The sequence below is a fragment of the Telmatherina bonti genome (assembly GCF_933228915.1).
Source record: "Telmatherina bonti genome assembly, chromosome: 4".
Taxonomy (NCBI): Eukaryota; Metazoa; Chordata; class Actinopteri; order Atheriniformes; family Telmatherinidae; genus Telmatherina; species Telmatherina bonti.
This window is the reverse complement of record NC_136622.1, coordinates 9,938,912-9,966,449: the sequence shown is the minus strand read 5'-3', so window position 1 is coordinate 9,966,449 and position 27,538 is coordinate 9,938,912. Positions and strand designations below refer to the sequence as shown.

The 27,538-nt window shown below is 44.6% G+C and overlaps 1 protein-coding gene across 1 annotated transcript; it reads right to left on the bottom strand.

Moving 5' to 3' along the window:
- Positions 1–106: 106 nt before the first annotated feature.
- agap2 (ArfGAP with GTPase domain, ankyrin repeat and PH domain 2) lies at positions 107–26,441 on the bottom strand (the record flags this gene model as incomplete). Its single annotated transcript, XM_079239728.1, has 19 exons — positions 107–460; positions 1,853–2,123; positions 2,215–2,437; positions 4,242–4,332; positions 6,269–6,420; positions 6,701–6,760; positions 7,004–7,138; positions 7,223–7,348; positions 8,998–9,178; positions 9,918–10,019; positions 10,284–10,346; positions 10,474–10,626; positions 11,593–11,711; positions 11,837–11,971; positions 13,683–13,818; positions 13,905–13,990; positions 14,101–14,188; positions 20,790–20,848; positions 25,418–26,441. 19 exons carry the CDS (start codon positions 26,439–26,441, stop codon positions 254–256), a joined length of 3,411 nt encoding a protein of 1,136 aa, XP_079095854.1. The 3' UTR covers positions 107–253.
- Between the last annotated feature and the right edge of the window lie 1,097 nt (positions 26,442–27,538).

The window sequence follows — 27,538 nt, the reverse complement described above, 5'->3', positions numbered from 1 at the left end:
AGACCGCTACACTTCTACTTCACTTGCTTAGAAATGAACTGAACAGATAAACAGGATTTTTTTCAGCTATGCTCGTCATCAACAGACTGAATGAATATTGCTTTTAAGTTGTTTGATATGTTGTTCAGTCTTCAGAAAAAAATGTTTATGTGATATACAGCAGTTAGGTTTCTTACGCCGCTCACGTCTGCTTCCTCCCATGGTTTATAACGCACGAACATCCTCCATCAGCAGCATCTGCGGCATTAGCATGCTACGACACCCATTTCCTGGAGCTAGTTCGACCTAGACTAGCAGTGCTGGAGCGACGGGACAGAACAGGAGTGGCGAGGGTGGGAGATGTGTCACTGGAACACCCATGTTGGACCAAGATATCTATGCAGCCTTTGCTCCCGGTTTTCTTGGCCATCATTATGGATGTTTGACCATGGTTGTCTTTTGCCTTCACGTCGATCCCATACTGTTGGAAGAGATGGAAAAACACGATTATTGATTACATTTGTCTGTTGGGCGGCGGTGTTACATTCAGAGGCGTTGCTACATTTTTTCTGACAACCAGAAAAATTTTGATGTGAAAATTTAATATTAAAACGTTTTACATTGAAATTTGACACTTAACATTCAAAGATTTGAATCCTATATCTATACCTTCATCTATAACTGTATCCATACCTGCACCATTAACTGTATCTATACCTGCAGCATTAACTGTATCTATACCTGCACCATTAACTGTATCTATACCTGCACCATTAACTGTATCTATACCTGCACCATTAACTGTATCTATACCTGCACCATTAACTGTATCTATACCTGCACCATTAACTGTATCTATACCTGCACCATTAACTGTATCTATACCTGCACCATTAACCGTATCTATACCTGCACCATTAACTGTATCTATACCTGCACCATTAACCGTATCTATACCTGCAGCATTAACTGTATCTATACCTGCACCATTAACCGTATCTATACCTGCAGCATTAACTGTATCTAGACCTGCACCATTAACTGTATCTATACCTGCACCATTAACTGTATCTACACCTGCACCATTAACTGTATCTATACCTGCACCATTAACTGTATCTATACCTGCAGCATTAACTGTATCTATACCTGCAGCATTAACTGTATCTATACCTGCACCATTAACTGTATCTATACCTGCACCATTAACTGTATCTATACCTGCACCATTAACTGTATCTATACCTGCAGCATTAACTGTATCTATACCTGCAGCATTAACTGTATCTATACCTGCAGCATTAACTGTATCTATACCTGCAGCATTAACTGTATCTATACCTGCAGCATTAACTGTATCTATACCTGCAGCATTAACTGTATCTATACCTGCACCATTAACTGTATCTATACCTGCACCATTAACTGTATCTATACCTGCAGCATTAACTGTATCTATACCTGCAGCATTAACTGTATCTATACCTGCACCATTAACTGTATCTATACCTGCACCATTAACTGTATCTATACCTGCACCATTAACTGTATCTTTTGCCATACCCATATCTGAATAAATAACAGCACCCATAAATATACCCACAACTGCATCTTTAACTGTGTCTATACTCACACTTACAACTGTCTCTATAACTGCACACACAGCTGCATCAGATTTGAAAGAGTGGAAGATAAAGTTTGAGCAGTTCTGAGGTTCAAATATTTAAAAGTTTACTAAAAAAATGAATCATTATTTCATTAGAATAATTAAACACAGGTCAGCGTTGTACATGTAGCTTTATGAGGACAGAAAGGACACCTGTATGGGACAGTAAATCTGACTGGTGATGGTGTCAAGAAAGGAGGAACCCACCCAGACAAGCAGCTGGGTCATGACCACATCACCCAGCTGACAGGCAGCGTGCAGAGCTGTCTGCGATGAACCGGCCAGCTGGGTATTGATCTGTTCCTTGGTGCTATGGGCCAGCAGCAGCAATAGACGGGGCAGATCTCTCTCAGTCACCGCGGACAGCAGCAAGGCGGGCATGCTGTCCTCTGGAGGCTGGGTCCCGGGGGCCAGCTGGAGAGGGGCCACAAATGCACGCTGCTCGTACTTAGCTCGGATCCAGGACTCTCTCTCTTCCCTGATGAAAGCGGAACAGTACAAGCATGTGTTGCACGTGTTAGTCAGTGTTAATACAAATCCATGTGTGTGACTGGTTTGGTTAAACCCACCGTGTTGCGTTGGGCATGGGCTTGGTTCGGCCCTGGGTGCAGCTCTCCCAGATGCTGTTGGCCATGTGGTTCCCAATGGCAGCCAGGACTTGTGTGAGCTCTCCCGGCAGGTCGTCCAGGTCCAGTGAACGAACGCGGGACAGGTGAGTCCCCAGGTTCCGGTGGATCCCTGAGCACTCGATGCAGATGAGTGCTCCTAGGTTGAGACTGGCCCAGGTTGGATCTGCAGGGAGGGAGAGGAACGTAAATTGGAAATAATACCAACACTGTATGATAGTGATGATGATGTTTAAAGAGGCAGATTTACTTTTTATTACTTTGTTACTTTATTTGTTTCTGAAAAGAGTTGTATGTAGTGCTTGTATGTAGCTACTAGGTGTGTTTGGATGCAGTCCATTCGTGGTTCATTAAGCTCCATCGGAGGGTTTGACTACAGAAGCCCACATTGGCCAGTCCTCCGGCTTGTTTTAACGTGGGGTAAATTTATCTTGTTTTCTTTATAAATCAGCATTTTCTTCACATGACAACATGCTGTACCTGGTTACCAACAGATCAGAGATGACCAAGATTAGCTTTCTGCCAGTCATGTTTAGTGGTCCAGGATCTGTACAGTGCCTCACCCAGTCTGCTAGCTGCCATTGCATCTCTATGAGGCTGTAAAGTCACCTGACAGGTAATCCTCTCCATCACCAGCAAATCTCAGACAGTAAATTAGTAAATTAGTCGTATAAAAGAGTGAAGTTCGCACAGTCTTCAAGAGAACATTGGCAGGAAGAGCCTTCGGCTGTCAGACTCCTCTCTTATGGAACCAGCTCCCAGTTGGGGTTCAGGAGGCTAACGCCCTTTCTACCTTTAAGATCAGGCTTAAAACCTTCCTTTTTGATAAATCTCAATAGGTTTAGGATATTTAGGTAAGTTAGGGGTGGTCTAGCCATCCTTTAGTTAGGCTGCCATGGGCTTACACTTCTCAGGGACGTCTCATGATGCACTGAGCACTTTTCATCTGTCTGCTTCTTATCTTCCTTCTAGAAACATGTATAGGTTTCATTAACGTATTTCTCCTCTTTCTGCACGTCTTTCTGGATAAAAGATGCAGTGCATGTTGACCTCTCTTTCCCGTCCTCTCCACCCCAAGCGGTCGAGGCAGATGACTGCCATCCCTGAGCCGGGTTCTGTCGGGAATGTTCCTTCCAGTTAAAGGGGGGCTTTTCCTTTCCACTGTGCCTCGTGCAACTCAGGATGGGGGATTGGATCGAAGTCAAGATATAATGCAATTTGTTTCCCTATAAAGGCTGTTCATTATGAATTGGCTTGAGTTGATGTGTCTAAAGTGCCCTGAGATGACACTGTTGTGAAGTGGTGCTATACAAATAAAGCTGAACTGAAGTATTTCTGGGAATGGGAAAGTAGTCCCAGGAATTTCTAATTTGTCACGTTTACCTTGTGTTCCCACTGACAAGAGTCCTCTCTGTAATATCTGTTGATCCTCCATGTTTGTGTCAACAGCTACCAAGTGTTTGTTGTTTCTTATTTTAAATCTTTGGCTTACTATTCTTTCCTTTGCAGATGAGAGACTATGGTGATTGGGCCCTCCAGATGGAGTCTTGTGTGCTGTGTGTTAACTTGCACCATTGGCTTTGGGTGGCACTACTGTATGTTAGCATGAAAGGTGTGTTTCATTTGTGATATGGGCTGATTAGAGATGCTACCTGTTTACCTGCCTCCTTACTGTTAAGACTTGTCTGACATTTTATTATTTTCTTTTCTTTTGTTTTAGCTTTTTAATACAATTTTAACAGCTTAAATGTTTTGTTAAATGACATTTTCATTTCAATAAGTCTCCCAAAAATAAGAGTGCCTTGTGTTAACTCTTTGAAATTGATCAAATACCTGCTTGGATGAAATTCACAAGGTGGCATCGTCATAACACCCAGAGGAGTTAGTCTTTAGCCATTACAGAGTCTCTCTCACCACCTTAATCCAGTCCAGTTCCAACAATCTCGACAAACAGACATTTAGGAACTTACTCTGAGCTTCGCAGTCCACACACAGACTGTTGCCTTTAGCATTTCGGATGGCCTGCAGTGCCATGGCCTCGCTCTGACTGCTCCTACGAGCCTGAACACACAAACATCAACATCTACATTAGCATAAACACTTACACATTCACACATGAGACAAGGTTCTATTTCCATACAATATGAATTATAGAAAAAAAAACTGCACAAGTAATTGACAAGTTAACTACTCTAAAATGAAGCACAAAGATGACACAAAGTGTTTTTCAGTCGATATCCTGCTTTGGGGGAGTTATGTGTCATCGTTCTGTTTACAGCACTGTGTTAACAGAATGGTCGTGCGAGCGAGAGAGAGATAGATAGAGAGAGATACACACACGGTGTAGGAGTCTATCAACTATTATCCTCTTCCTTGGGAGGTATTTCCCACTGTGACCCAGGGGTTTCAAGTCCATATTCTGACAGTTGTTTCTGTACAGCATGTTAGCTAGGTATGCTCTTCCATATGCTTTTCCCACCAGTATCTTACACCATTCTGGCAGGTGCTGGATTGTTTCAGGAGCCTCTTTTGACAGTGTAGATCTGGAATTGTGTCTGGTGTGGGAGATCTGAGTCTATATTGCTCCTGTGCCGCCATGATTAGTTGCCTGTGTGCTGTCCTTCAGTCCGGTCCTCTTTAGCCATTGGTAAAACTTGTTCATTTCCACCACTTAAGCTATATGTCAGTGGTACATCCCATTTAGGGGATTTTCCTCCTATGACGGCTCCCCCTCCCCCAGTTTCCCTCGTCTGAGAAATTCACTAAGTGCTTCGTCCTTTGGGGCTATCTTCCTGATGTTTTCCTGGAGCTTGGATGTTTCATCCTGGATAGTGGCCGTGATGCTCACTCGTCTCCGGCCTCCCTCTCTGCACCCAGCGCATAGCCTCTTGGTAATGGATTTGGGGTAGAACCCTCCATGCCTGATGAGGAGCTTTTGGGTTTTAATAATAAGTAGTTTTCCTCCTCTTACCAGTCAAGGCAGATGTCCGCTTTCCCTGCGTGAGGCTTTTTCTTCCTGTTATAAGGGAGTTTATTTTCCCACTGTATGCCGAGGATTGACTCAAAGTCAAGATTTGATGCAATCTACGGGTTTCCTAAGCTTGGATTTTACTTTGTATTTATTTTTTCATTAACTGGCACAACTGATCGGCTGACAATGAATTGTCTCAAACAGATTTCTTTATAGAGTGACCTGAGTTGTAAATTGTCCCTTTACAAATAAAGCTGAACTGATCTGAACTGGATGACGTCTGTGGTCTGAACTTCCTCTTTTGGCCAGCTTATCATCCCAGCAGGGAATCTGATCACAGGATCTTGTTCTTGCCACTGAGCTGACTTCTGACTACTTTCCTTACTTGCTGCACGCATTAACTGTTGCATCTCTCCTTGTGGCCTTTTCATGGCTACCATTTTCCTGTGGTATTCCAAGGTACTCGTAGCTATCTATTATTCTCTCCTCTGGGAGTGCATTGCCCTCTGTATGGTCTATCTTTCCCCTCTTTGTCACCATTCATCCACATTTTCTAGTCTAAATGTGGTTCCTATGTTCCTGCTGTAGACTTCGGTGGTTTGAATCAGTGAGTCATTGACTTGCTGATGTCGTCAATGTATAGGAGGTGACTGATGGTGACCCTAATGCTGAGTTAGTATCCATAGCTAGTCTAGTTGATTAATTGGCTGAGGGGGATCATAGCGTTAATAAATCTATCAGTCAATAAATAATTGCAAACTACTTGGAACTTATATTCTCAGGAACTTTTTCCACAGATTTCCTCAGACAAATCAGAATTAGGGAAAACACACACACACACACGCACACACACACACACACACACACACACACACATACATACATACATATATATATATATATATATATATATATATATATACATACACATATATATATATATATATATATATATATATATATATATATATATATATATATATATATATATATATATATATATATATATATATATATATATTTTACCTTGTTTCGACCACTGTCACAGGACTGGAGGCTGGCGAGGATCTGGTTCTCTATAGCGGACACCCATGAGTCCCTCTCTTCCTGGCTCTGAGCCTCGAAGTGCCACGTCTTCCCAGTAAATGAAACAATGATAAAGTCTGCGTTGTCTTCCTCTGTGGGTGAAGAGAAGCAGAGAAAACTTCTGTATTACACGACAGCATATTTATAGATGACAGACTGTTTAGCATATCGTGTTTTAGAGAAAAACAAAAATCAAGGAAAACAGAATCAAACAAGTTTGATGGTTTCTTGGAAGACAAAAATATAACAGAGTTACTATGGTGACAAGTTAAAATATAGATTATTAGAGTCATGCACACAGAAAAGAAACAGAAAACAGATGCTTAATGTAAACAGCACATGCAGATAGACAGCATCACCCTCACATATTACCTGTCTTATTAATGTTTCTCAAGCTACCAAAGCTCTTTAATTTCCACATTTTGCGTTTGGCTGAGGAGCAAGAGACAAGCAGAGGACAGGGAAAGAGAAACAAGGAGAAAGAGTCAGGAAGCTGTTAGAAATGTTCAGAAGAAGACAAATATCTTCAGTCTGAATGGTCCCAAAGAGAGAAAATGAGCCAGAAGAACTGAAACCGAACAAGAGGTGGTCGCTGTTTTCGCAAAACATGAAAGTTTGTCATCGATGACAGATTTTACGGAGTAAACAAAGAAAGCCTGCAGACAGGATTGCTACCTTCAGCTTGTCCAACAGCTGCATCTCCTTTCTGATTCATGCTTTTTTTCCTCCTGTTCTTCTTCCTGTCACTCATGGGAGAAGATTGGCCAGAATCTCTTCCAGCAAAATTACCGGCTGTCCCTTCAAGGCCGTCTGAAATAGATCAAAGAAGGTTCAGAAATCTGGACTCTCTGTGGTCTGGAGCTACAGGGTCTTGTGTTTTTTTGTGATACTTACCAACACTTTGTGCTTTGGTGGACAGAGAGGAAGGACAGCGCTGAAGTCCTCTCTCGCCTCCTTGAGGAGACAAACCACCTGACGGGTCATCAACCACAGACAGATTCGCTGGACACAGCTGAGGAACTGATGAGCAGACAGGAACGAAGCATTTAAATCAGGCCACATGCACTGTGACTACCAAGCTCTCCGTGGTAATAATTAGGGGTGGGAAAATCGAATCAAAAAATAAAAAAATCAGGATTCTTTTGCTTGACAATTTTAAAATCGATTTTTTTTTTGTTTTTGTTAAAAAATACATTTTCCCCAAATAAATAAAAATAATCCACTATAAAAATTTTGCCATTTTTATTGTTTTTATTGATCTTTTTACTTGTCTTCTTGGGCATTATAGCAACAGAATGATGGTCTGGCTACTGTGTTGTTTTTTGATTGAAATTGAAATCCATTTTTTTATACATTTACTTTTTTTTTTAATCTACAAAAATGAGCAATAATGAAGAATTGTGAGAATCGCAATTTAATTTGAATCGGCACCCAAAAAAATCGGAATTGGAATCGAATCGGGACAAAAGCATATCGTCACAGCCCTAGTCATAATATGTCTGTCCAAACTCTGAAAGGGATGTAAAAGTCTGAAAAATGACCAGTCTGAAAAATAAACAGCCTTTAATTATATAGAAAAACTGATATAACTAATAATTTTGATCATTATTTTACATTTAAGTTTGAAATCTTATGCTGTTTGCTTTAAGAAATTTTGTCTTAATTTTGACAACTGATGATCATTCATTCATTCATTTTCCGAACTGCTTATTCCAATTCAGGGTCGCGGGGAAGCTGGAGCCTATCCCAGCTGGCTTTGGGCGACAGGCAGGGTACACCCTGGACAGCTCGCCAGTCCATCGCAGGGCCACAAAGAGAGACCACTCACGCTCACACTCATTCCTAGGGGCAATTTAGAGTGACCAATTAACCTATCATGCATGTGTTTGGATGGTGGGAGGAAGCTGGAGTACCTGGAGAGAACCCACGCATACATGGGGAGAACATACAAACTCCACACAGAAAGGCCACTGACCAAACCAGCCAAGGATCAAACCAGTGACCTTCTTGCTGTGAGGCCACAGTGCTAACCACTGCGCCACCGTGCAGCCCCAACTGATGATCACTGTAGTCATAAAAACAAGTTGGTTATTTAAATTGTTAGAGATTCTTTTCTTGGTCTACGCTCCCTCTGGTCCCCATCAACGATTTCCTAGAAAAGCCCTGAAAATAACTAGATATTTTATCTGTGACAGACTTTTTTTTTAGTCAAATTAGTCCGTCGCTGTAAGAAGACTTTTTTCTGACTATCAGTGACCTAAAATATTTTACTGATCTTTAAACTTAAATCACCAATTATTTTATTGTTTCATCCTTAGAAAATAGGAGGCTTCATTTCAACACTTTGTTTTTTAATAAGTGTCTGCTCTCATTACAACATTATTCTGTTTTCTTCTTCTTCTTCTTCTTACAGCCAGAACTCTCAAACACGGGGTCAGCCTGCCCTCTACTGGTCCCACAGATAAAAGCAGCCCCTGTTATACCACGTTTATAAAATGTGTTAATAACAGATTCTATGTATCCAGGTAGTGTATAATAACTGGGAATGGACCTTATATTCTTTTGTTTATAACAACAGCTGATACTACTTAAAACGCTGCTTCCTAACTCTAGCTCTGTTGAACACCTGAAGTGTTGAATCGCAGGTTAGTATCTTGCACAGTGTGTACCTGTACTGGTGCCATCAGCTGCTGTCAGCTCCTTACTTAGCCCATTAACCCCAGGTAAAGTACCTGGGGGGACAGGTGAGGGGGCTGCTGGTACAACGGCTCTTGGAGGACGTTTCCCAGGAACTTTGACTGTCACGTGCACCAGGTCAATTTCCTTTCCATGTATATTCTGTGTATAGTCCTAAAACACAAAATGCCCAGATAAAAATTAAGATTAAGTTGAATTTGTGAGCTATGAAACAATCTTGGTCAGTTAAAAATGCAGATTAGCTGCTATGGTAGCAGATTAGGTGATATGGTAACATGTTAGCTGCTATGTTAGCGTAGCAGATTAGCTGCCGAACTATGGTAGTTTACAGGAAACTGAATGTTCAGACTCATTCAGATATAAAATTTGTTCCTTCTGTTTTTAGCTGACTCTGTTCATTACAGAAAACTGATTGTATTAGTTTCTGATGAGTCAGTGGGTTGGTTTTATCCCTGAAGCCCAAAGCCTGATGAGCCCAGTGCTTGTCTGATGTGATCGTTGTATCAGGATAAGAAAGGTGGGATAAAGTCCTGTACCCATCAAACTGCACAAATCTGAGTCAGCAGCGTTATAATCTGGGATATGTCAGATGGTCAGTCCAAATTCAACAATATTTTGAGTCGTTTTTATCTTCCCTGATGGCCACTCGACATTCCCAAAACTATCCAGGAATTATTCATTGGATTCAGTGGCACAGTGGTTCAGTCAACCCCCTTCTTACAGGAAATCGCAAGTCAGCATTGCTCGTCAAACAGGATATGGACCAGATGAGGAGAAAAATGCATGTCTGTTGTAATAATGGATCAGATTAGAGGAAAAATACAGATATTGTGAGAAGGAAGTAACATGTGTTCAGCTGTGTTCATTAATCAGTGGCAGCTTGTTTCCTTACACTGGAGCTGGAGTGATAAGACAGCGTGTTGTTTGATAGGGTCACATATTTCTTCCTCCACTCCTTATTCAGAGATTTGTGACTTTTCTTCCACAGGATGCTCTGTTGAAGACAAGGATGGAAGTTACTGTCCTTATAACTAAATCAAGATTCAGTATTACTTAAAAGTGTGGCGGCTTAACAAAAAGACTTGGGCAGCAGCAGTAATAGGGTGTTAATAGGAGGCATCAGAAAGACTAAAACGGTATTTCGTTGTTGTGTCTTATATGTAACACAAGTTGTATCTTTCTGGTGTCTAGAGAGGAAACAGGCATCATGGAAATACTTCAGTCTTTTAGCTTTGTACCGCTACACTTGTTATAATACCTGTTTGATGGGAACGCTGCGCTCTCCTTTAGCATCACCACCTTTTTTATCTCCTTCCCGGTTCTGAAACAAACCCAAGAGCAGAGGTGTTTAAAAGTCAGGATTTCAACCCAGACTGACCCAGAGGGATGAGTGGAGGGAGATGCTGGAGGGATGTCAGGAGATGGACAGGTCTGAGATAGCCACCGACCTTGAAGAGGGAGGGACGTCTGGGGATGCTCTTCTGTGAGCGGGAGTTGGTACTGCCTTCCCTTTCCACCTGAGCAACCCGGAGCTCTCTGTGACCCACTACAGGGGTGGAGGGAAGGGAGTAGGCATACCCACTACAGGGGCCATTACTGGCCTGAGAGGAGGAGGGGTTGGATCCAGGGTCAGGAGGTGAGGATGGAAAGAAGATGGAAAAGAAGAAGAGGATGGAGATGTGGGTGAGGATGACTTTGAAGAAGTTTTCTGCTGTGAATAAAATGTTTGCAGATTTTTGTATTCTGTTGTATTTAGATTTTACATACAGCGGCAGATTGTTTGAATTCCAGTTTATCACATCTTTTGCAGTTTTAAGTTTTTTTTTTCCTTAAACGTTAAACTTTTCTTCTAACAACAAAAGTTTTGGAAAAAAGGAAAGCGCCCAGTTATACAGTTATACGTACATGCATACGTGTATATATATATAAATAAACACACACACATACACATATATAAATACATATATATAGCTATATAAATATATAGCGCTATATATATATATGTATATATATATATATATATATATATATATATATATACATATATATATATATATATATACATATATATATATATATATATATATATATATATATATATATATATATATATATATATATAGATATATATATATATATACTTTTTTTTTTTTTTTTTTTTTTTTTTTTGTGTTGATGACTCCAGATTTACTTTAGAGTAATGAGTACATCCAGGTTAAAAAAAGAGGATGATGAAGTGATGCCGTCATCATGTCTAGAGGCTACTGCACAAGCCAGTGGGAGCGGTCTGTGATCTGGCTGTTGCAGATGGTCTGGTCTAAGTTCCTCAACAATTTATGAACACTAAGAAAACGTCAGCTGACAGCCTGAGTAAAGGTAATTATGTGGTCATATTCCCAGAGGACAATATCAGGATTCAATAATTAACTGATGTAGCATGATTAATAATATCAGACTTGAATATATAACAGGAGGTTTTGTTTTATTTAATGGTAGCATCATGTGGTGAGATGAGGTAAATATCCATGTGAACTCTGAGACAAACTCCAGCTGTGAGGACATGGTACCTGTCCAGGGAAGGATGCCGATCCCGGCGTGGAACCTCCAGAGTGACTGGGGGAGTTCGGCAGAGACTTGCAGGCCTGCAGCGCCACCTGCTTCTTCTGAGCTACAATCTTCTGGGCAGCTGAAAAACACAGTGGAGCCATTAAACTGCTTCACGTACCAACAGGGAAATAACTCAGCTTGTGTTTTCTCCTCCTTGTGAATCCGGGAATAATGATGACACAGATGAGATGAGAGTGAACTCACCCTCTGAAAACACTCGGTCAACGTTGAAGCCGTAAGTGGCACATGTCTCATAAAACAGCAGGGAACGAACATCTTTACATAGCTGTCTGGCTCGCTGATCCTCAATCACTCGAGGGTTGGTGTTGCTGATTTTATCTGGAAAAAGAAGAAGATTTTCCAGATTCAGAGCCCATACGTGATTGTTTCATTGATATTTGTTTGTGTGACCAGTTTGTGACTGGGATGTTGTGTCCCGTCTGATTTCCATCCTCAGCGTGAGAATAGTTTGGTCAACATCAGGCTGTCTCGCGCCTTCTCTCCTCATGTCTCCTCAGAACATATTGCCTCATGAGACGATGACCCACTTCTTGTTTTGTGAATGAATTGTTTTCTGTATTTACCTGCAGAAATTGCAGGATTAAAGCTGGGATAGGAAAAGTTGGGGAGCTAGCAAGATTTGAAAATGGCACCCTGTGGCTCCTCCCCTTCTGGTTTTGCTCCTTGCATGATCCAACCATAGACCGTAAATGAAAGATGGCCAGAGCCTCCGGATGTTAAAAGTGAAGCCTATGCGGAAGTGCAGAAAACTGCAGTTCTCCCTTCATCCACAAGGGGCTCCAAAACAGAGCGAATCCCCATAGACTCCCATGTTAAAAAGACCAACTTCACAGCAGAAATAAACATGTTTACAGCCTGGTTCAAAAATCCACTTTCGGTTTAATAGATCAGGTTTACCTTCATGACAACTGTGGGGGGAGTGATTTTTTTTTTATTACTCACCCATTTGAAAGTAATTTAATCTCAAAGTTCGACATATTTATGGGGCATGTCCTTTTGATTGACAGGTACCTGATCTCCCCCTTCAAGTCAGAAGAACGTAGAACAACCATGGTATTTAGCCGGTTAACAACGTGACTTAGCTTTAGCCCTCTTAGCTCCGTTACCTGCGGGTTAGCTCGGTTAGCTCTTAGTTACAGAAAGCTCGGAATTCACTCGATGTCAGTCATCCACCAACAACCATCACATCAGCCCCCCTCTCAGCTCCGCCTCTTTGCCCATATTTGTATTTTCCGGACGAGACGACATGCATGTCTCTGCCAAGATGGCGATGGTAGGAACCGCCCACCGAGCTTCAATTCAGCTCTTCAGAAACCTATGGGTGAGGTCACGGAGGCTACGTTCATCTTTTTATGTACAGTCTATGGATCCAACGCGCTGCTGGAGGGGGAGGAGGGGAGCTGGAAAAAGAAGCTTACGAAATATAAGAAATGAACAACTTCCTTTCGGTCCAAACGTTTTGATTGGTCAGATTTACAGTAAACTGACGGGTATAACTATATTTCTTATTGTACATGATTACAAAATGTCCAGACTACTATCAGGACAAGGAACCACTTCACCCAGAGTAAAAAAAAAGTCGAGCAAGATTACCTACCCCAGCTTTAATTGTGAACTGGATTAAATGTAACTGTATCATTAAAAGTGCTTTGAGATTACTTTTATTGGGATCTGATGTAACTGTATTTAATGAAAACCTCATTTTGACGAGGTAAAGCATGGAGATTTTTACTATTAACTCACTGGCTGCCATGTCTTTGGCAGTGCTTGAGTTAAAACTTCACAACCTCGTTCCAGCTTTGGTACAAGTAGGTCCAACATAGACACAGAAACTCTTTGTATTTAATGAAGAATCAATTCCAATGCTGGAGTCAATTCCAGCATTTGACCAGAGTATCAGAAAAAAATTCAGTTCCCATTTGACCCCGATGGGGAACCCATCATAGAAACTGACAATCGGCTGGGAAAGGTTCACTCAGACGACATGTAAAACCCTGCTGGCTGTGACTGGTGCCATCTGTACTCTGACCTTGAGTGCCAACAACAAAGATGGGAATGTCTGAGCGGTATGCGCTGAGCTGGCTGTAGAGTTGGTACAGTTCCTTAAAACTGGATTCGTTCTCCAGACTGAAGACGAGGATCACGGCGTCGACCCAGCTGCTGAACTGGAAAAATAAAGAGGATGGAGAGGTGAGCTTTCTGTGCCAGATGGGTCGGGAGTTCTGCAGGTGGATTACATGCTTAGAAGCACCTGTGCATCAGGGGAGCCGACTTCCTCCCGAATCAGTAATAAATTACTCTGACCGTCCACCAGCACCTCCTTCTTATGCCTTCCACCTGTCGGGACAATGAACAACAGAAAAGTTATCCAGAGGGACAACTCCTCATCAGGTTGATCTTAATCAATAATTCATCATCTTTCCAAACAACAGTTGTTCATGTTTTACCATCTGTCCTTTCAACTGCAGCATAACTGCCGGTGATGTATCTGTTCACCAGGGCGGACTTTCCACTTTTTAGACTTCCAAGAACACCCTGAAAGTAGAAGGAAACACGTGCAACACCAGAAAGTTTATTTCTGTTGTTCCAATTCACAGATCAGTGCATCAGATATAACTCAGACTCAATTAAAGTATTCAGTAATTTCACTTCCTCCATCACAAATGTTTTGGTTCCTGGTTATCAGTTTACCGTGTCTGTCCCTGAATCTGTCATTTCTGCTGCATACATGATCCATATATGGGCTTGGATCAGATCATGAAGGCAGTGTTCTTACATTACTGTTACTGTCCCAGTTATGTGGTGCTGCGGTGGGTTTATATGTTCTTGGCATCAATTTTCATTTCCTGTTTTATTTCATTGTTTCCCTCTGTGTGTTTTCAGCTAACTTTCCAGTTTCTTGTTCATAAGTTTGCCTGCTTTTAATGAGCTCATTCATTCCAGCATTGTCTTATTGTGTTCTCTGCATTTACCACCTGGTTTTTGCCAGTTCATTGTTTAGTTGTTCTCCGTGTAGTTTTACTATCAGGTGTCATCATAGTTCCTGCTATCTTCATGTTGTTATCATTTACTTGGATTAAAACATTATTACCTGCATCCTCCCTGCCTCCGGCATTGACTAGCCTGCACTTGGGTCCGCCACTACTCTTCCCTTCTGACAGAATAAACCGGCTAGCCATGGAGCCAGCAGACCTACAAGACTACAAGGCTTTTACAGTGGTTCATCTGGCCATGAGGGCATACCCTGGTACAGGCTTACCTTGTTCTTTTACAATTGTTTGCTGCCAAGAAGTTTGTGGATCTGTTCTCTGCCAAATTTTCCCAGGTGCAGCTGAACTGTTTGGTGGAGACTAAGAAGGACACAGAGGCCCTTTTTAAGTCAATTTATCACCCAACCCCAAGTCCGTCAACGCCCCTGGTATCTGGGTTCAATGCTCCAGTTCTCTCTCTTTCCAGCTGCTGTCTCCAGCATCATCTGCAGAGTTTTAGGCTCCTTCATCGTCTGTGTCCATGCCCTGGTCCACACCCTGGTCCACCCCGCCGTCCACGCCCCAATCCACTCCCAAGTCCACCCCCTGGTTCGGCTCCTGAACCTGGGGAGCTGTCTGTGGTTCCTGCATCGCAGGAGGTTGCTACTCCGCTCTGGTTCTTGCCCCTGGGGGAAATGCTCCTCATTTAATGCTAGGCCCCTGCTTGTGTGGCTCCCGCTGGACCTTCCAGAGACCCAGCTCCTGTCGTGGTGGCCTCCCACGATTAGGGGTACTGTTGTTGCTTTGTGTGTTCTTGTCATCAATTTTCTTTTCCTGTTTTATTTTGTAGTTTCCTCTCATGTGTTTTCTGTTTATCTTCCTGTTTCCTTTTCATGAGTTCACCCAGTTTTATTTAGCTCATTCATTCCACTTGTGTCTCATTATGAAATTAAATCAAATCAAACTTTATAAAGTGCTTTTCATGCCAAGTGCAACACTAAATGCTTTACAAGATAAAACCAATTTGTGCATATTAAAATAAAACAAGTCTTTAAACATCAAAATTGATAACATGGCAATTTGAAAACACACTCATGTTCTTTTATACACACTCTCAGCAGATCATTACAATAATGTAATGACTAATGTAATTGTCTGCAGGGCAATAATAATAATAAGTAAACTTTCAGTTTCGTCCTGGTTAAGCTGTAAGAAATTCTCTGCCATCCATGACTTTGAATCTAACATAGAGTTTAAAAAGATGTTGACAGACTCTAAGCCATCAGAAGATATGATGATGTAAAGCTGTGTGTCATCAGCATAGCAGTGGAAATCAATACCATATCTCCTGATGAGATTCCTAAGTGGTAACATGTACAGATTAAAAAGTATTGGGCCTAATGCTGATCCTTGGTGAACTCCACATTTTAATTTATAGATTCTTGAGGAGCATGTCTCCATATTACAAATACTGTCGATCTATAAAATAGGAGTAAAACAATTTAAGAACAATACCTGAGAGACCCACCAGACTTCTCCATCTCTTTAATAGAATCTGGTGATCTACTGTATCGAATGGAGTGCTAAGGACCAGTCAAAACAGAACAGAAAGCTTCTGTGAGTACAATCCTTAAAAGGGGGTCTTGACACTGTAGTTTGTTCTAAAACCAGACTGATATTTTTCATAATTTTGTTTTTACTCAAAAACTCATCAAAGTCAATAAAAAGAACTTTTTTTTCTATCATTTTAATAAAAATAATGAGTTGGATACAGGTTGGTAATTATCAAGAACGTTTGGGTCTAAACTACTCTTCTTCAGAAGAGGTCTCACCACTGTTGTTTTAAAAACAGCCAGGAAACTCCTGTCTGAGGGGAACACTTCACAATGTTTAAAAGTTCATGCTCAAATAAACCATACAATGTCTTTTAAATCGGTGTTGGAATGAGGTCTACAAGGCAGGTTGTTTGGTTTAGTTTGGAGAAAACTTTACGAAGCATGTTTGCATCAACCAGGACAAAATTCTGCAGTATTTAGTCTAATAAAAATAATGCATCAAATCTGCTAAATTTACATTTATGTTTATGTTGAGATGAAAAATTGCATCTAATAAAGATTCTGAAGTGGTCTGCAAATTCCTCACATGCAGCGTCCAATAGCCACTTGGAGGACTTGTTCATTTCTGTGTTCATTAAAAATATCAATTGACCAAGCACGGCTCATAGACCCCTATGATGATGACAAACCTTGGCATAAATGTTCCCTTGCCCGGACGCGGGTTACCGGGACCCCCCTCTGGAGCCAGGCCTGGAGGCGGGGTACGAGAGCGAGCGTCTGGTGGCCGGGCCTTCGCCCATGGGGCCCGGTCGGGCTCAGCCCGAAAGGGTTACATGGGCCCCACCTCCCGTGGGCTCACCATCTGCGGGAGGAGCCGTAGGGGTCGGGTGCAATGTGAGCTGGGCGGCAGCAAGGGGCGGGGACCCTGGCGGTCCGATCCCCGGCTGCAGAAGCTGGCTCTAGGGACGTGGAACGTCACCTCTCTGGTGGGGAAGGAGCCTGAGCTTGTGCGCGAGGTTGAGCGGTTCCGACTAGATATAGTTGGACTCACCTCGACGCATGGCTTGGGCTCTGGAACCAGTACCCTCGAGAGGGGCTGGACCTTCTTCCACTCTGGAGTTGCTCATGGTGAGAGGCGCCGAGCAGGTGTGGGCATTCTCATCAGCCCCCAGCTTGGTGCCTGCACGTTGGGGTTTACCCCGGTGGATGAAAGGGTAGTTTCCCCCCGCCTCCGGGTGGGGGGACGGGTCCTGACTGTTGTCTGTGCTTATGCGCCGAACAGCAGTTCAGAGTACCCACCCTTTCTGGGGTCCTTGGAGGGAGTGCTGGAGGGTGCTCCTTCTGGGGACTCCATTGTTCTGCTGGGGGACTTCAATGCTCACGTGGGCAATGACAGTGAGACCTGGAGGGGAATGATTGGGAGGCATGGTCCCCCCCCTCTGAACCCAAATGGTGTTTTGTTATTGGACTTCTGTGCTCGTCATGGATTGTCCATAACGAACACCATGTTCCAGCATAAGAGTGTCCATATGTACACCTGGCATCAGGATTCCCTGGGCCGCAGTTCAATGATCGACTTTGTAGTCGTATCGTCGGACCTGCGGCCACATGCCTTGGACACTCGGGTGAAGAGGGGGGCGGAGCTGTCAACTGATCACCACCTGGTGGTGAGTTGGCTCAGATGGTGGGGGAGGAAGCCGGTCAGAGCTGGCAGGCCCAAACGTGTTGTGAGGGTCTGCTGGGAACGTCTGGCTGAGTCCCCTGTCAGAGCGAGCTTCAACTCCCACCTTCAGCAGAGCTTCGAACATGTCCCGGGTGAGGCGGGGGACATTGAGTCCGAATGGGCTGTGTTCTGTGCCTCTATTGCTGAGGCGGCCAGCCGGAGCTGTGGCTGCAAGGTCGTTGGTGCCTGTCATGGCGGTAATCCCAGGACTCGTTGGTGGACACCAGCAGTGAGGGATGCTGTCAAGCTGAAGAAGGAGTCCTATCGGGCCTTCTTGGCCTGTGGGACTCTGGAGGCAGCTGATGGGTACCGACGGGCTAAGTGGCATGCGGCTTCGGCCGTTGCCGAGGCAAAAACTCGGGCATGGGAGGAGTTCGGCGAGGCCATGGAGAAAGACTTCCGGACGGCTTCGAGGAGATTCTGGTCCACCATCCGGCGGCTCAGGGGGGGGAAGCAGTGCTCCATCAATACTGTGTACAGTGGAGATGGGGAGCTGCTGACCTCAACTCGGGACGTTGTGGGTCGGTGGAGGGAATACTTCGAAGACCTCCTCAATCCTACCAACACGGCTTCCCATGAGGGAGCAGAGCTGGTGGACTCAGGGGTGGACTCTCCTATCCCTGGGGCTGAAGTCGCTGAGGTGGTCAAAAAGCTCCTTGGCGGCAAGGCCCCGGGGGTGGATGAGATCCGCCCGGAGTTCCTTAAGGCTCTGGATGCTGTGGGGCTGTCCTGGCTGACACGCCTCTGCAGCATCGCGTGGACATCGGGGGCAGTACCGCTGGATTGGCAGACTGGGGTAGTGGTCCCCCTTTTTAAGAAGGGGGACCGGAGGGTGTGTTCCAATTACAGGGGAATCACACTCCTCAGCCTCCCTGGTAAGGTCTATTCAGGGGTCCTGGAGAGGAGGGTCCGCCGGATAGTCGAATCCCGGATTGAGGAGGAGCAGTGTGGTTTTCGTCCTGGTCGCGGAACAGTGGACCAGCTCTATACCCTCTCTGGGGTCCTGGAGGGGGCATGGGAGTTTGCCCAACCAGTCTACATGTGCTTTGTGGACCTGGAGAAGGCATTCGACCGTGTCCCCCGGGGGCTCCTGTGGGGGGTACTCCGGGAGTATGGGGTACCGGACCCCCTTGTACGAGCTGTCCGGTCCCTGTACGACAGGTGTCAGAGCTTGGTCCGCATTGCCGGTAGTAAGTCGGATTCGTTTCCGGTGAGGGTTGGACTCCGCCAAGGCTGCCCTTTATCACCGATTCTGTTCATAACTTATATGGACAGAATTTCTAGGCGCAGCCGAGGGGTTGAGGGGATCCGACTTGGTGGCCTCAGGATTGGGTCCCTGCTTTTTGCAGATGACGTGGTCCTGTTGGCTTTGTCTGGTCGTGATCTCCAGCTCTCGCTTGAGCGATTTGCGGCCGAGTGTGAAGCGGCTGGGATGAGAATCAGCACCTCAAAATCTGAGACCATGGTCCTCAGCCGGAATAGGGTGGGAGTCAGGTCCTGCCTCAAGTGGAGGAGTTTAAATATCTCGGGGTCTTGTTCACGAGTGAGGGAAGGATGGAGCGTGAGATCGACAGACGGATCGGTGCGGCGTCTGCAGTAATGCGGGCTCTGCGCCGGTCTGTCGTGGTGAAGAAGGAGCTGAGCCAGAAGGCGAAGCTCTCGATTTATCAGTCGATCTACGTTCCTACCCTCACCTATGGTCATGAGCTGTGGGTCGTGACCGAAAGAACGAGATCTCGTATACAGGCGGCTGAAATGAGTTTCCTCCGCAGGGTGGCCGGGCTCTCCCTTAGAGATAGGGTGAGGAGCTCAGTCATCCGGGAGGGGCTCAGAGTAGAGCCGCTGCTCCTTCGCATCGAGAGGAACCAGTTGAGGTGGCTCGGGCATCTGGTCAGGATGCCTCCTGGACGCCTCCCTGGTGAGGTGTTCCAGGCACGTCCCTCGGGGAGGAGACCCCGGGGAAGACCCAGGACACGCTGGAGGGATTACATCTCTCGGCTGGCCTGGGAACGCCTCGGGATCCCCCCCGCAGAGTTGGCAAATGTGGCTGGGGAGAGGGAAGTCTGGGCTTCCCTGCTTAGGCTGCTGCCCCCGCGACCCGACCCCGGATAAGCGGCAGAAGATGGATGGATGGATGGATGTTTTAAAAAGATTTTTTTTTTCTGTACTGAGGTTTGCAAAGTGAAGCATTCTTACCTGTTTGAATGCATTAGTAAAAATTTTAAGTTCTTCCCTTAAGATTTCATGATGAACTGTCATTTCTTTTGGTTTTGGTTCTCTCCTGCAACTTCTTTTTAAATCTTTGATTTCCTCGCTCCTCCGTGATGTTCAGGATTTTGTTTTTAACATTACTGTTTAATTCAGAGCTGCTGAGTTAAATGCAGATTTCAGTTTATTGTTAAAATATACATAAAAAATCATAGGATGCAGCTAAAATTTGAGCAGAAGTTTAGTTTAAAATGTTAAAAATGTTAAAATTAATATTTGTAACCCTTTCGGAAGTAACGCATCGTTTCCTTACAGCTCTCACTGGGGCCTCCTGTTGGCTAAAACTGGAGATGTGAAAAAACACACAGCAGTGGTCTGATAACACCAGGTCAGCAACAGAGGACACACCAGTAAACAATAAACAGGTGATAAATTATGATGAAGTTCAGGGTGTGTCTATAGCTAAACTAAGACAATTCTTTAATAAAGCAGGAAAGAGGGTTTAGTGGTCTATAAATCGTGCTGGTAAAAACAGGCAGGTTGTTAAAAACAGATGAATGATGCTCAAATGAAGAATTGCCTTTTAATAACATTTGTGCTGATATTCTCTGCACCCCTTGAACATTATAATAATCCTCAATTTTCCTACATGCAAATGGTACTGGGGGTCTGACACTCACCAGTCTCAGCTCTGGGATGGATCTGCTCAGTGTCCACTCTTGGCTGTTGGCAATATTTACTGGAGAAACAGAAAAAACAGTCAGCAAGGTAGAGTCACAGTCTTCATTATGAGTATGAACAAACATTTTAAGGGCCTGTGTCCCACCCATCACCCAGCTACATACTGTCTAACTTGGGGATGGTGGGACAAAAATGAGGTGCTAAAGTCAACCAGACTAAATCTGAAGAGGATGATTTAAAAATGATTTAGTCTAAGGCCCTCTTTACACTCTTTACAACACAATATTTGCATCCAAAACGCAAATCATTTTCCTTTTCTGCAGCTGAAATAAAAAACAAAAATAAGACCTGACACACTGTACTGTGCATGCCAGGCCACTAGTAGGCAGTGAAACTTTGCAACAATACACCAAGGTGTGCCCCAAATTTTCATTAGTCTGAAAACCAGTTTTGCTACAACAGACCAAATGAATGAAAAAGATACAGCAGTGTAAACATGACATGGAGGTCCTCAATTTTTGTGCTTTTGTCAGATTAAATAGGGTCTGTGTGCACAACAGCAAGATGATGTGAAATATGTTGTGTGCAAAGATTCGAGTTTCAGTTAACACTGAGAGGACTCACCTTTCATTGGAAAAATGAACTCTACAAGTTACAACTTGATTCATTTGTGTCAATGTTTTGTTTTCACTTTGTGATCAATAGTGGAAAAATTCTTCAGACTTTAGTCACCAAACTGCTCTTGGGGACCCTGATCTCTAACTCAGAGCGAGTGTGAAGCAGCTGGGATTAGAAACCAAGACCATGATCCTCAGCCATAAAAGGACGGAGAGTCACCAAGTAGACGAGTTCAGTTTCGTTTATGAGTGAGGGAGGGATGGAGCGGGCAGTTGATCGGCAGGTTGCTGCAGTGTCTGCAGCGTTGCAGGAAAGAGCTGAGCTGAAGAGATGCTCTCGATATAACGCTCAACCTACGTTCCTACCATTACCGACTGTCATCAGCTGTGAGTCGTAACGGAAAGAACTACATCACAAATACAAGCAGACAAAGGATTTCTGGACTTTCTCCTAGACGTATGGAGAAAAGCCCCGTCATGCAGGAGGAGATCAGAGTAGAACTGCTGCTCCTCCGTCTCAGGAGCAGCCAGACGAGCTGAATCAAACATCTGGTTAGGATGTTTTCTGGATGGCTCCACGGAGAGGTGTCCAGGTCATGTCCCACCAGGGACAGGTCCCAGGGAAGACCCAGGACACGCTGGAGGGACTACGCCTCTCAGCTGGTCCAGGAACACCTCAGGAGCTAGAGGAGGAAGAGGGAAGTCCACGTGTCCAAGTGACCCGACCCCAAATAAACAGAGAAGAATGAGTTATTATTATTATTATTATTATTATTATTATTATTATTATTATTATTATTATTATTATTATTATTATTATTATTATTATTTAGCAGGGTAATTATGTGGTGTTGTCACCTTTTTGGCAGCACCATACAGTGACCTTTTAGGCCCTGATTACACCACGACGCGAAGACGCTGAGGTCGGTAGCATTCTGGCCTCTTATTTAAACAGTTACGGAGTTTTAAAGGACTAAAACTGCAAAAATTGAGTCAACTTGAGTCAAGTTTAGTGTGAAAGCAAACTAAACTAAAGTGTTGAAATTTGACTGAGGTAGAAGGGTAACAAATCACATTTACTCACGTTACTGTAATTGAGTATTTTTTGTGAATAATTTGTCATTTTTAAGTAGTTTTTTTAAATATGTAATTGTACTTTTATTCAAGTACATTTTGACACAAGAATTTTACTTCACTACATTGGAAACAGACGTTGTGCCGAACATCACAGACTGTCCATCTGCTGCTAATCTACCCAAGTTACATTGGGTGTTCACTGAAAGGTGAATGTGTACGGACCTGTGAAGGTTTGCACAAGCAGAATCCTCAATGACAAACTGTTTTTAAGTTTATTAAAAACAGTGTTAGATTGGATTTATGACTGTCGCTTCATTTATATCAAGTTACTAAACACAAGAAGGCAACTTTTCATTTAAAATTTTGTATTTTTACTTCAGTAGATTTTTAGATGTGTCCTGTTACTTGAGCAGAATTTAAACAAAATAAAAGCGCAAGCTAATTATAAGTTTTCAGTACTTTTCCACCTCTGCTTATCGGACCAAGTCCCCGGAAACATGCTGGTGTGAATGTGCCCTAAAAGTTTAGCCAAGTGAGTGTCACATGAATGCAGTCAAGAAAAAGGGGCTTAAATCAGAACCGTCGGTGCAGGCTGGTCTTTTGCATAATGCTTAACTCTTACCATAGAATCTCTCTCACACACACACACACACACACACACACACACACACACACACACACACACACACACACACACACACACACACACATACACACACAGTTTGTGTGCCTTTGTGTGTCCTTCCTGAAAAGCTCTTTTCACAACCTGCTGCTGGTACCAACACGAATCAGACAGTGCAGTCTCTCTGCAGCTTCAGCCACAGATTCCTGCAGAAATCTTTTTCCAAACCATCACCGGCACGTCACAACAACTCTCACATACAAAATTATGATTCAATTCTGTTTTGTTTTTTTTTGTTTTTTTTTATCTAAGTCATGAGTCAATAAACTGTCGCGTGAACACACACACACACACACACACTCATAAACCTCCTCCACCCTCTGTTTCATCAGGCTCTGCCTCTGTAGCAGCAGCAGAAGCAGCAGTCCTGACGGTTGCCATGGCAACACTTCCTCCTGCCCTGAGAGATGTGTGTGCGGTCGCCAGGGTTGTTCTCACTACTGAGTAAATCCACAGTGTGCATGTGTAACAGCGTGCATACCCAATGAGTGAATGAATACATAAAACACACTTTGCCTTGTCTCCAAGCAAACATGTTACTAAAACACACACACACACACACACACAGACACACTGCAGAGAGGAAGCTGAAAAACGGCACATGTGTGCGCTTGATGTAAATTTAGATAAAAGCCAACAGGAACAAAGAGGGAGCGCAAGAGGAAAAAAATGAGGCTCCAGTGGGTGGAATATCAAAGATGGGATTTAAATGTTTTCACTTGGAATGAATAAATATCACCTCCTGTGTGTGTGTGTGTGTGTGTGTGTGTGTGTGTGTGTGTGTGTGTGTGTATGTGTGTGTGTGTGTGTGTGTGTGTGTTTCTGCCCCCTCCTTCCCAACCCTTCCAGCTCTGAGGATGTACAGCTGGAAACAGAAATCCATCTGTGGTTAGCCACTATCTGCTCTCCCCTTCGGCTTCATTATGAGATTTAATCCCATGCTGGGAAGGCTGCTAAGTGTGTTGGCGTGGGTGGAATTGGCCCACGCTTTCAGAAGAATTAGATTAAGACTGCCTGAGATTATTCTATTGTCAGTTTTCAGATCCAAGGGCTTCACATATCATCAGCTTCCACTCACACATGGCATCAGAAGACTCTCCCTCAGACACGTGACGGTATTAGTCCATAAAAATCTCTTCTTCCAGGGGTTCTCTGGAAACAAAAACCCCACCCAATCCCAGCCCGCCTGATTTTAACCTCTTCTAGAGGTCTGTTATCTCTGCCTGCAGAAAAAAGGAAATATAGCTTTAACTACAAAGGCTGTATGTACAATCTTACTCTACTACTACAGAAGTGTCAAAATCAAGATATGTGTTACTGTGTCAGAGCAAATTCACCTGAAACACAGGTTAAAGGTTATTTCCTCCTGATACAAAACCACATGACTCTCAGTGAAAACCTGATACCAATTCATCTACGAGTTAGCGACGCAGTCCTGGAAATGAGTAAAGTATTTCTAGGAATTGGTAATCATATTAATTAGTGACGTGGTCCTAGGAAAGAGTAAGGTAAGCACTGATGAGGAACTGTGCTAGAATAGAAGGAAAAAGTGAACCTGAGCAGTTTTCCAGGTGTTTTCATAAAGGTGGTGCACAGGTAAATGTCTCAGGAAGCCCTCAGTGCATGTTGATGATGGACACCTCTATTGATGGTCTGAGTCAGGAAAATCGAAGGATGGCGCCTGAAATTACCTTTGAAACACCATGAGGATCCAGAAGAGTCTATGATCGTCCTGTTTAGAGCTGGTATCAATGTTTGAACCATAAACCAGCATAATGACGACATGATTTACGATTTTGGCTGCTGGCTCCCAGAATAAGGTGTCCTAAGACTCTTTGTTTGAGCCGTTAACTTGAAATGGAGACATTAGAAGAAGCTAAAGGGACGGTGCTCTTCTTGTGTTTCCCTTATCAGTCAACTATTATTTTTTGGTGTTTGAACCATGTTTGCTGCGATGGAATGCCGACCTGTCCAGGGTGTACCCTGCCTTTCGCCCAAAGGATAGGCTCCAGCTTCCCTGCAACCCTTCATTGGACTAAATGGTTAGGATAATGAATGAACCATGTTTGGTTTGGTTGGGAGTTGAAATTTCTCCCCACCATGTTGGTAAGCTACGTGCTAGTATTACTGCTTCCTGGTACCATCCTCTGCTCTGCCCTCCTGTGCAGGAAAGGTGGAGAAGCCCATTTTGTGCCATGGCTGTGGGGTTGTAGATGATGAGAGTGGTGTGGTGAGTAATGTGACCTCCTACCTTCCTCCTCGCTGGAATCTCTCTGGATATAAACTGGCGGTGCGTTGCAGGACGGCCCCGCGGTCCCTGAACTGCTCTTGGTGAAAATGCCGCTGATGAACTTGAGCATCTTCCTGTCCTTGGCAGATCCTCGCTGGCCCTGCTGGGCCTCCCTGGCCAGCCCCAGGTCTTCAGACAGGCTGTTCAGATCGCTGTTGTCCAGCGTGCGGCTTTTACCTTTCCGTGCCGGTTTAGACACCTGTGTTGGAGGTGCAGGTAGCGAGGTAGAGCCCGCTTTCAGTCTATCCTTCTTGGGGATGTCCTTCATTACTGCAGACATGCCAACACCAGTGTCCTGAGCCACTCCGGCTTGAGCCTCGTCCCGGACATCCCTCCACGCTTCAGACCGGCTCGCCTCGGCCCAGGATGCTCGGTAGGGCCCCGGAGAGCGCGTTGTCCCACGGCAGTCCTTGCGATCGAGGCTCTGTGCTGAGGTAGGGCTTCTCTCTCGGCCCTCCCTGGAGTCACGACCACGAGTGGCAACGCTGCTATGCGACTTGAGGAGACTCACAGGACGCTGTCCTGCTGGATGGATCGGGAGACTTGTTCTGGTGGGGGTCCGACAGGGCTCTGCTACCTCCAGCGATGGGGATCTGCTTTGCTTTGCCTCTTGGGTGGGACACATATCTTCAGCTGTGACTGCAGACTTCTGACCTGTTGTGTTCTCTGAAGGAGCGGAGATCAGGAGGTCGCATGGAGGCCTTTTACCTCCTATACTTCCAACATCAACATGAGGAATCAGGTTATCTGTTGGGGGGGTGAGTCCTCCGCTCTCCCCTCCAACCACTCCAGCCCCATTTTCAGTCTGAGTAGGAGCTCCACCTTCAGTCTCCCCTCTTAGCCTCCCTTCTTGTCCCCCCTCCATCTCCTTCCCCTGGGAGGCATTCTTGCCCTCTCCTCCATTCTCCTCCACAGCCTCTACCTTCACCAAGGTGAGGGAAATGAGGTAGGTAGTGCGTTGCTGCAGGGCGCTGCCTTCACTCATGTGGCCGGGTTTTAGTAGACACCGTGGATTAATTAAACCAGACTGAACATGAACAGCGGAGCGTCTGCAGCGTGCTGGGTGTGAGACAATCTGGCGGCACAACGGAAACGAAAGGTTTAGATGGAGGGAGATGGAGTTTCTCCTCGGAAGACTCAATGGTTTTATCATCCATCCCCCAGATTCCAGTCTATGACCTTCGTTAGTTCACTTGCAGATTATTGGGCTGACCATGGCAGTCACTTCCAGTGGAAACAACAACTAAATCCACTCCTGGTAACCTTCAGTACTCTGTCAGTCTTTTGTTTCTAGAGGCATTCAAATGTCTTCCTGTAAGCATGCAGCTAATGAGGCAAATTATCATGTCTGATGGTATTTATTTACTTCACCTTATCTCAATGTGCTGCGTCCCCATCTGACATGTTACTCAGTCCGTCCTGGTCACTGACAGCATCATTCAGCTCAGATTCAGACCAGGAGAGCTGATGCCTGTGTCAAACGTCACTGAGGCTGAGAGGAAGAGCAGTGAATAGGTAAATTCTGCAGGTATCACCCAGAAGCAGCGCGATGAAAGCAGTCTGATCCTGGACTCTGTCACAGTGGAGCTCACATGTGTGGGGACAGCGGTCTCCATTCAGGAAGGCACACAGCCTCGCTAAGGGGAGGGTGGAGGGGATCAGGAGGGCACGCCAGAAGAAGCCCGTGCAAATATCTGGAGATGCATGAATGAGTGAGGGTCTGCCCGGCCATCACGGCCATCTCCCCGACTCCTGGCCAGCCTGTGTCCTTTGAGAACATCAGGCGATGAGCATGACAACACGGAACTGGTCCAAAAGAGGCTGCTGGGGGTGGGGGGGTCAGCTCTCCAGCAGCTCCACCACCGGCTCCAAATCCTCCGGCAGACACCCCGTCACACAGGTTCAGCTAGTCCGAAGCAGATCACACCCTCATACATGCTTAGCTCGTCTCTCACTAACACACTGGAAGGAATCTTCGGGGCCCCTCCCTCTGCATGCCCCTCCTCAATCCAACATGTAATCCATACAATGCAGAAAGATCCTGCTTCCCTCCTTTATTTTCTCCCTCACTGCATCCCCGGC